This window comes from Opisthocomus hoazin, chromosome 1, assembly GCF_030867145.1.
Source record: "Opisthocomus hoazin isolate bOpiHoa1 chromosome 1, bOpiHoa1.hap1, whole genome shotgun sequence".
Lineage (NCBI taxonomy): Eukaryota > Metazoa > Chordata > Aves > Opisthocomiformes > Opisthocomidae > Opisthocomus > Opisthocomus hoazin.
Window position 1 is genome coordinate 4,135,663 of NC_134414.1, and position 8,710 is coordinate 4,144,372.

Sequence of the window (8,710 nt, forward strand, 5' to 3'; positions counted from 1 at the left end):
GCAAAGAACTCTGCAGGAGCGAGCAGAGGTGGGCTGAGGGGGGTCACCACGCTCGCATCAGAGGTCTAGGGGGGTCCCTTGGGGTCTCCTCATCATGGAAGCTGAGCGCCCTAAATCTGCCACCCAGAAACCTGCTTCTGCCTGGGACCACCTTCCCCCTCCAGCTGAAGAGTTTTCCTCCGGGAGCGTTTTTATCTTGCTCACGCCTTTACGGCAGCCTCGCCAACCCAACCCCTCTTTTTGCCGCAAATCCTCGAAGAAAAGGGGCCCAACGGTCGCTGGGGAGAGCTGATGGCCTGAACACGCGCCCCTCGGGCCTCTCACCCGCCTGGGACCGAGGGAAGTCAGGATCTAACCTCCAGGCAGCGGGGGACCAGCAGCCCCAGAGGGACCTGAGAGTAGCTGGGGCAGGGAAACATCTCCTAAAGCTTAAAGCTCAGAGGTGGTGGTGGCCACAGCCCCACACAGAGGGGGAGCCTGGGCCACCCCCCGGAGCCCCCCACCTACCCGCAAAGGGGTTGTCTCCACCAAAGAACTCCTTGAAGACTTTGTCCGGGTTGTTGTGAAACACGTAGCCAGTGCTCCAGAGGTTTTCACCGCCACACTCCAAGGGGATGCCGCCTTTGAGCCCCTCTTCTCCAAACTTGTCGTAGACGCCTTTCTTCGTGGCTTAGGGAAGGAGGAGGAGTTGGGAATGGCCATGAGAGGGGAGAGCCTGAGATCTCTCGGAAGAGGAAACCAAAAGAATCGCCAGGATCTTCTCTGCTCAGCTGTCCAAGAAGGAGTAGCGCTGGCGAGAGGCCGGCGGCTGCTTCCCGAGCCGCGGCCCAACACGGCGGCAAAGGCCGAGTCCTCCGGGAAGAGGAGGTGGAAGCCGTAGGTTTCGGGCTCTGATTTTTAATTTGCTTGGTTGGTGTCCCCTCAGCGGGACCTGAAGCCCGGCGGCCGACCACGGGGAGCTGAGCGAGCGTTGTGTCCTGCGAGGGCAGGTCCCCGCTGAGACTCACCGCTCCGGTGACCAACAAGCTGATGTTGGCTCTCCAGAAGCTCCATTTCTCAGATTTATTCGTATGAACTTTCTCTGTTTAACCTTCTTTTGTACTTCTGGAGTGAACACAAAGCATCCCGGTGTGAGACGGCTCCTTGGGTGGAGCAGAGCGGGAGTTTGCCGTCCCAGCGGCGAGCAGTGACCTGTTGCCTCCCCGCTGTGAAGACGAGCTCCCTCCCTGGTGGCCTTTCAAAAATCCTTGGTGGGAAGCGTAATTCTCCGCTTCTCGAGGAACGCGTGTGCCCGAGCTGCTCCTGTAAATATGGGCCAAGGGTACTGCAACGTCCTGACGTGTGTACAAAAGGGTTTTACTACAAATATGTAACTTTTTTTCTATCCTAAATTATTTTTGTACATTTTTATGTCAGGTACCTTTTGGGTAACGGACTTTGGTACAAACCAAGCTAAGTTATTTTTGTACTGCTCTCCAGTCTTTGCCTTTCAATAAAATTCCCCCGGTTTCTTGCTGGCTGCTGCAAGGTGCCCCGAGCCGGTGGGCACCGGGCGGACGGGACCCCTTCCCCTGGAGAAACTCCTTCCCCCGGGGACGGCGCAGGTCCGCGGCCGGGCAGGGGGCACGCGGGAAGCTCGCCGCGTTGCAGACAGATGATGGCCGGATAGCGCAGCCGGCGCGGAACGAGTCGGACCTCGGAGGCGAGCGGGTGCTCCGAATTCAAGCTCCTTTTCACACCATGCTTTGAATTCAGGATTTAAAGAACGGAAGTGGCAGCATCCCTGTTTCCTCCCGCCTCTGCAGGGTTGGTTTTTCACAGGGGAAATCCTGAATGCGTCACTCGCTGCTGACGACTCGCCCGTGCTGCGTTAGACCCCGGTGGGGAAAATCTCTTGGGCCCTGCCTTGGGCCTCATCTGGAGTCCTCTGTCCAGTTCTGGGCTCCCCGGTTCAAGAAAGATGAGGAGCTACTGGAGAGAGTCCAGCGGAGGGCTACAAGGATGAGGAGGGGACTGGAGCATCTCTGCTACGAGGAGAGGCTGAGGGAACTGGGCTTGTTCAGCCTGGAGAAGAGAAGGCTGAGAGGGGACCTTCGAAATGCCCATAAATCTCTGCAGGGTGGGGGTCAGGAGGACGGGGCCAGACTCTTTCCAGTGGTGCCCAGCGACAGGACAAGGGGCAATGGGCACAAACTGAAGCCGAGGAAGCTCCAGCTGAACATGAGGAAGAACTTCTTCCCTCTGAGGGTGACGGAGCCCTGGCCCAGGCTGCCCAGAGGGGCTGTGGAGTCTCCTTCTCTGGAGATATTCAAGACCCGCCTGGTCAAGGTCCTCTACAACCTACTGTAGGTGACCCTGCTTCGGCAGGGGGTTGGACTGGGTGACCCACAGAGGTCCCTTCCAACCCCGAACATTCTGTGATTCGGTGCCCGCACGCTGCCGGCAGAGCTCGGAGCCTCCCGCCAGCCGCCCGAAGCGGGGCCATCAGCGCAGCCCTGTGACTCCCGGCGAGGGCGGCTGGGTCGGGAACACGGTCACGGAGGAGGTGACGATGTCGACACCTGAGTTGCATCTGAGGTATGAGATCAACAGCTTCTTCCCCTTGCGTTTGGGTCAGCGGTGGAGCATGGGCCAGGAAAACGAGCAGGCAGCGAGCCGGAGAGGGGAGTTGGCGCCGGACGAGCTGCCTGGAGCCCGATGGATGCAGCAAAGGCAGCATCAAACCAGCTCAGAATCGCTCTTGCGTGCGGGCGGGCAAGAGCCGAGGCTTTCTGCACAGCGAGGGGGACGTGCGGGCTGCCGGGAGCGCGTCGCGTGGCGGGGGGTGCCCGTAGTGCGGGATGGCTCCCGGGGACAGACGGGGCGAGTTTTAAGAAAACGGAGAAGAGGCATTTCTTGAATCTCCGAATCATTAAGGCTGGAAAAGACCTCCAAGATCATCAAGTCCAACTGCCAACCCAACCCCACCATGTCTGCTCAACCATGTCCCCAAGGGCCACATCCACACGGTTTTTGAACCCCTCCAGGGATGGGGACTCCACCATTGCCCTGGGCAGCCTGGGCCAAGGCCTGACCACTCTTGCAGGAAAGACATTTTTCCCAGTCTCCAATCTGAACCTCCCCTGACGCAGCTTGAGGCCATCTCCTCTCATCCTGTCGCTGGTTACTTGGGAGGAGAGACCAACCCCCCCCTCACTCCCCCCTCCTGTCAGGGAGCTGTAGAGAGCGAGAAGGTCTCCCCTCAGCCTCCTCTTCTCCAGACTGAGCAGCCCCAGCTCCCTCAGCCGCTCCCCATCAGACTTGTTCTCCAGACCCCTCCCCAGCCTCGCTGCCCTTCTCTGGACACGCTCCAGCCCCTCCATGTCCTTCTTGGAGCGAGGGGCCCAAAACTGAACACAGCACTCGAGGTGCGGCCTCACCAGTGCTGTGTCCAGGGGCACGATCCCCTCCCAGGATTACGGCTGCGGGGTCCATGCCGGGGTCGAAGGGCTCCGACCTGCCCCGCTCTGCCACCAAACCATCATCGCAAAGCCCTGGGCACTCGTTGCCTGCGCCGCGCCCTTCCCAGCACGTGTTTAGCCTAAAAATCCGCACCCGTGGGTGCTGGAGGTCGGGGCAGGACCCCCCCTCCCAACCCGAGCCCTGTGGGGGAGCGGAGGGTTGGAAACACAGCAGCCCCGTCACGAGTGCTGGGTGGCCCCACCGTCACCGTCTCAAATGCCAGCGGGGGAACTGGGTTTGGCTGTCACCCGACGCCCGCGGCCGCTGGAATGTCCTCCCGCGCGCGATATAAGGCGAGGGCCAAGGCGCCGGCGGCCGGGCGATGGCTGCGCGGCGAGGGGCGTGAGGCAGAGGACGCGGTGCCGAGGTCCCACGGTGCGGCCCCGGGGAGGTCACGGCGGGGGAGAGGCTTTCACCCAGCTCCTCTGTTTTGCCCTGGGTGGGACGGGACGGGGTGGGGGGGGACATTGGTGAACCCCGTGCCGAGTGAGGACACCCCGAGCCTCGGCTTCCCCCGGGCTGCGGGCGAGGAAATGGGAAATTTGGCTTTCGGGGTTGTCCGAAGCCGTCCCAGAGCCATCGCGTCCCTAAACCGGGCTCCCCCTTTTTCCTCCCAGCGCCCACCCCACCACGATGGTGGGTCTGAAGCCCCCCGAGGTGCCCCCGACAGCCGCCGTGAAGTTCTTCAGCGCGGGGACGGCCGGCTGCATCGCCGACCTCGTCACCTTCCCCCTGGACACCGCCAAGGTGCGGCTGCAGGTACGATCCCCACCTCCGGCCCCCCGCAGCGGTGGGGAGACCCCCCCCCCAACCCCCCCCCCCCACCCCATTTCTGCATCCCGCAGATCCAGGGCGAGGTGCGGATCCCCCGCGGCGCCGGCACCGTGCAGTACCGGGGCGTTTTGGGGACGCTGAGCACCATGGTGAGGACGGAGGGACCCCGCAGCCTGTACAGCGGGCTGGCGGCCGGCCTGCAGCGCCAGATGAGCTTCGCCTCCATCCGCATCGGGCTCTACGACTCCGTCAAGCAGCTCTACACCCCCAAGGGTGCCGAGAGTGAGTGGCCAGCGGGGGGGGTCGGGACCCTGTCCCCAAAGCAACGACCCTCTCCCGGGGGGGGGGGTCCCCAAACTGCGCAGCCCAGGGTCCCCACGCAGCCAGGGGTCCCGACGGGGTGAGGGCTTCCTGGGTGTCCTGGTGGACGGCAGGGTGACCATGAGCCAGCAGCGTGCCCTGGCTGCCAAGAAGGCCAATGGGATCCTGGGGTGCATTAGGAGGAGTGTGGGCAGCAGGTCGAGGGAGGTTCTCCTTCCCCTCTGTTCTGCCCTGGTGAGGCCCCATCTGCAGTGCTGTGTCCAGTGCTGGGCTCCCCAGTTCAAGGAAGATGAGGAGCTACTGGAGAGAGTCCAGCGCAGGGCTACGAGGATGAGGAGGGGACTGGAGCATCTCTCCTACGAGGAGAGGCTGAGGGAGCTGGGCTTGTTCAGCCTGGAGAAGAGAAGGCTGAGAGGGGATCCAATAAATTTTTATAAATATCCCAAGGGTGGGGGTCAGGAGGATGGGGCCAGACTCTTTTCAGTGGTGCCCAGCGACAGGACATGGGGCAACGGGCACAAACTGAAGCAGAGGATGTTCCAGCGGAAGATGAGGAAGAACTTCTTCCCTGTGAGGGTGACGGAGCCCTAGCCCAGGCTGACCAGAGGGGCTGTGGAGTCTCCTTCTCTGGAGATATTCCAACCCCGGCTGAACGTGGTCCTGTGCAGCCTGCTCTGGGTGACCCTGCTTTGGCAGGGGGTTGGGCTGGGGGATCCCCAGGGGTCCCTGCCAACCCCGACCATCCTGTGATTCTGGGATTCCCAGCGCCTGCCCTCTCCAGGCGCAGGGCTGGGGGCGCGGGTGCTGGCGGGCTGCACCACGGGCGCGGTGGCGGTGACGTGCGCCCAACCCACCGACGTGGTCAAGGTGCGGTTCCAGGCCAACGGGGCGCTGCCGGCGGGCGCCCGGCGGTACAGCGGGACGGTGGACGCCTACTGCACCATCGCCAGGGAGGAGGGCGTCCGCGGGCTGTGGCGAGGTAGGGACGGAGGAGAACTGGGACGGGGACTGGGAAGGGGTGGGAATGGGGACACCCACCTGGGATGCCACCACCCTCCTGCACAGGGACGCTGCCCAACATCGCCCGCAACGCCATCATCAACTGTGGCGAGCTCGTCACCTACGACCTCGTTAAGGACGCGCTGCTGCGGGCGCAGCTGATGACAGGTGAGGACGGCGCTGGGGAGGGGACACACAGCCGGGCGCCGTCCCCCTCCCCACGACGCTCAGCTCTGCCCTGCAGACAACGTCCCCTGCCATTTCGTGGCCGCCTTCGGCGCCGGCTTCTGCGCCACGCTGGTGGCGTCGCCGGTGGACGTGGTGAAGACGCGGTACATGAACGCCGGCCCCGGGCAGTACCGCAACGTGCTCAGCTGCCTCCTCGCCCTGCTGATGCAGGACGGCCTCGCCGGCTTCTACAAGGGGTGAGCTGGGGGACGTCGCGCTGACACCGACGCCGCGCTTCACCCCGCGGCATCGCCCGGCGCTCCCCGGCCATCCCGACGCCGGTGGCTGCTCTTCCCGGCGCAGGTTCGTCCCGTCCTTCCTGCGGCTCGGCTCCTGGAACATCGTGATGTTCGTCTCCTACGAGCAGCTGCAGCGCGCCGCGGTGCTGGCGCAGTCCTGACCCGCCCCGGCCCCTCTCGTCAGCGTTGGCGAGACGCAAGAGTAAATTACATTAATTGGCGAAGCGGTGGGAGAGCAGCGATGGCCAACGCCCCCAGCCCGACGGAGACTCCGGAGAGGGAGCGACGAGACGGACGGAGAAACGACGAGAAGGTTTCCGGAGAGAAGTTTAAGGTGGAAAAAAAGGAAAAAAAAATACAGGTTTTTTTTTTTCCAGCTGGGAAGAGCAGCGCTTCCCGGCAGCGGCGGGACCGAGCCGGGGGACGCGGCCGTTCCTGCAATTCCTTCCAGTAAACCGCCCCTATGGGGTGCGAGCGCAGCAGGGCTCCTTGCTTTGCTTCAGGGGGGGATTTTATTTTGATCTCCCGATAGAAAAAGGCAAATCCGAAAGCAAAAGAGGCGCTCGAAGTCTTCCCAGGGTGTGGCGGAGAGGGTTTCCAAGTAGGATGAAATACGGCCACAACCGCTGCCCCGGGGGGGGACGCTGCCCCCTCCGTGCCCTCAGCTCGGTTTCACCCCCCGCCCATGCCACAAAATCCAGATTTTCTCCCGTTCTCATCCTGAAAAGGCTGCGGGGTGGAGGGGGTTGAAAAAAACCCAGGATTTCTGCCCACATTCCTGCAGCTCAGCTCCTGGAATGCCGTGATGTTTGTCACCTATGAGTTGGTGACACGGGGCCCGACGGCCACTGGCAGGAGCACAGCGAGGGTTTGAGTAAATCCTGCGGTCTTTTTTTTCCCTGGTTTTGTCCTTGCCCTCACGTCCCTGCGTAGTCACCCCCGAACCACAGTCTTGTTCAACTTCTTCATCAAGGACCTGGATGAAGAGTTAGAGTGGACCCTCAGCAAGTTTGCTGATGACACCAAACTGGGAGGAGTGGTGGATACGCCAGAAGGCTGTGCTGCCATCCAGCGAGACCCGAACAGGCTGGAGAGTTGGGCAGAGAGGAACCTGATGAGGTTCAACAAGGGCAGGGGCAGGGTCCTGCGCCTGGGGAGGAACAACCCCAGGCACCAGTACAGGCTGGGGCTGACCTGCTGGAGAGCAGCTCTGTGGAGAGGGACTGGGAGTGCTGGGGGACGACAGGGTGACCATGAGCCAGCAGCGTGCCCTGGCTGCCATGAAGGCCAATGGGATCCTGGGTGCATTAGGAGGAGTGTGGCCAGCAGGTCGAGGTAGGTTCTCCTCCCCCTCTGCTCTGCCCTGGTGAGGCCCCAGCTGCAGTGCTGCGTCCAGTGCTTGGCTCCCCAGTTCAAGAAAGATGAGGAGCTACTGGAGAGAGTCCAGCGGAGGGCTACAAGGATGAGGAGGGGACTGGAGCATCTCTCCCAGGAGGAGAGGCTGAGGGAGCTGGGCTTGTTCAGCCTGGGGAAGAGAAGGCTGAGAGGGGACCTTAGAAATGTCGATAAATATCTGCAGGGTGGGTGTCAGGAGGACGGGGCCAGACTCTTTGCAGTGGTGCCCAGCGACAGGACAAGGGGCAACGGGCACAAACTGAAGCCGAGGAAGCTCCAGCTGAAGATGAGGAAGAACTTCTTCCCTCTGAGGGTGATGGAGCCCTGGCCCAGGCTGCCCAGAGGGGCTGTGGAGTCTCCTTCTCTGGAGATATTCCAACCCCGGCTGGACGTGGTCCTGTGCATCCTGCTCTGGGTGACCCTGCTTGGGCAGGGGGTTGGGCTGGGGGATCTCCAGAGGGCCCTGCCAACCCCACCATGCTGGGATTCTGTGAACCGTCGCTGCTCCCATGCAGGAGTGGAGCTGGGAGTACTGCAACCCGCCCCCCCCCCCCCCCCCAAATCCTCCAGCACCCCTCGTGGGGTGGCAGGGATGGAGCCGACTCCTCGCTGAGGCCCAGGGGAAACAGGCACAAGGGTGCTGCGTTTTGGGGTGCTGGGTGCCGGGAACCCCCTCTACCTGCTCCCAGGGCTTTATTGGAGGGAGGGCGGAGGCCGTCGCTCCCTAGGACAGGAGAGCGCTTCTCAGGAGCGTCTTCTTCTCCGGCGTGAGCTTCTTGGGAAAGCAGATGTTGAAGTAGATGAGGAGGTCACCTCTGCGCCGGGGGTCCTGGAGCAGCGGCATCCCCTCCCCCGGCACCACTTTGCAGTACGTGGGGCTGCGAAGGGAAGGACGGGGCTGGGAGGAGCCGCGGGACCCAGCTCCCCGACCGCAGAGCCCCCCCATCCCCGCACGCTTCCCAGCGGGTTTCTCAGGGCGAGGTTGCTCCTCCAGCTCCAAGCGGAGGCCTGCCTTGTGTCCCCAGGCTCCTCGGGTCTTCCACCCACCCACACCAAGCCCTCTCCCAGAAGATCAGCCCGTGGTGGGCACCCTCCTCCTCCAGGCTGGTTTCCCCCCAGCCCCACAGCTCCTGGAAAAGCTTTGGAGCACCAAAATCGCGCTAATTCCGGCAACGGGGACGCGCTCGGGAAGCGCCGAGCTCTCACCGGGGAGCAGCGCGCCAACGCCGAGTTTCCTCCCAAGCGCCCCGTCC

At 63.0% G+C, this 8,710-nt stretch overlaps 1 protein-coding gene across 1 annotated transcript; it reads left to right on the forward strand.

Annotated features, from left to right (window-relative positions):
- Positions 1-3,820: 3,820 nt before the first annotated feature.
- On the forward strand, positions 3,821-6,300 carry LOC142360722 (putative mitochondrial transporter UCP3). Its single transcript, XM_075415224.1, has 7 exons — positions 3,821-3,876; positions 4,119-4,260; positions 4,347-4,557; positions 5,378-5,575; positions 5,662-5,763; positions 5,840-6,020; positions 6,127-6,300. The coding sequence occupies exons 2-7, from the start codon at positions 4,135-4,137 to the stop codon at positions 6,221-6,223; spliced, it is 915 nt and encodes a 304-aa protein (XP_075271339.1). The 5' UTR covers positions 3,821-3,876; positions 4,119-4,134; the 3' UTR covers positions 6,224-6,300.
- Positions 6,301-8,710: the final 2,410 nt, after the last annotated feature.

What these genes read in the sequence shown, in the direction of transcription:
- LOC142360722 (XM_075415224.1), top strand. Translation starts at nt 4,135, where the DNA reads ATGGTGGGTCTGAAGCCCCCCGAGGTGCCCCCGACAGCCGCCGTGAAG. An exon ending in CACCCCCAAGGGTGCCGAGA is followed by an intron (nt 4,558 to 5,377) that starts GTGAGTGGCCAG and finishes TGCCCTCTCCAG; the next exon opens with GCGCAGGGCTGGGGGCGCGG. An exon ending in CTCGCCGGCTTCTACAAGGG is followed by an intron (nt 6,021 to 6,126) that starts GTGAGCTGGGGG and finishes TTCCCGGCGCAG; the next exon opens with GTTCGTCCCGTCCTTCCTGC.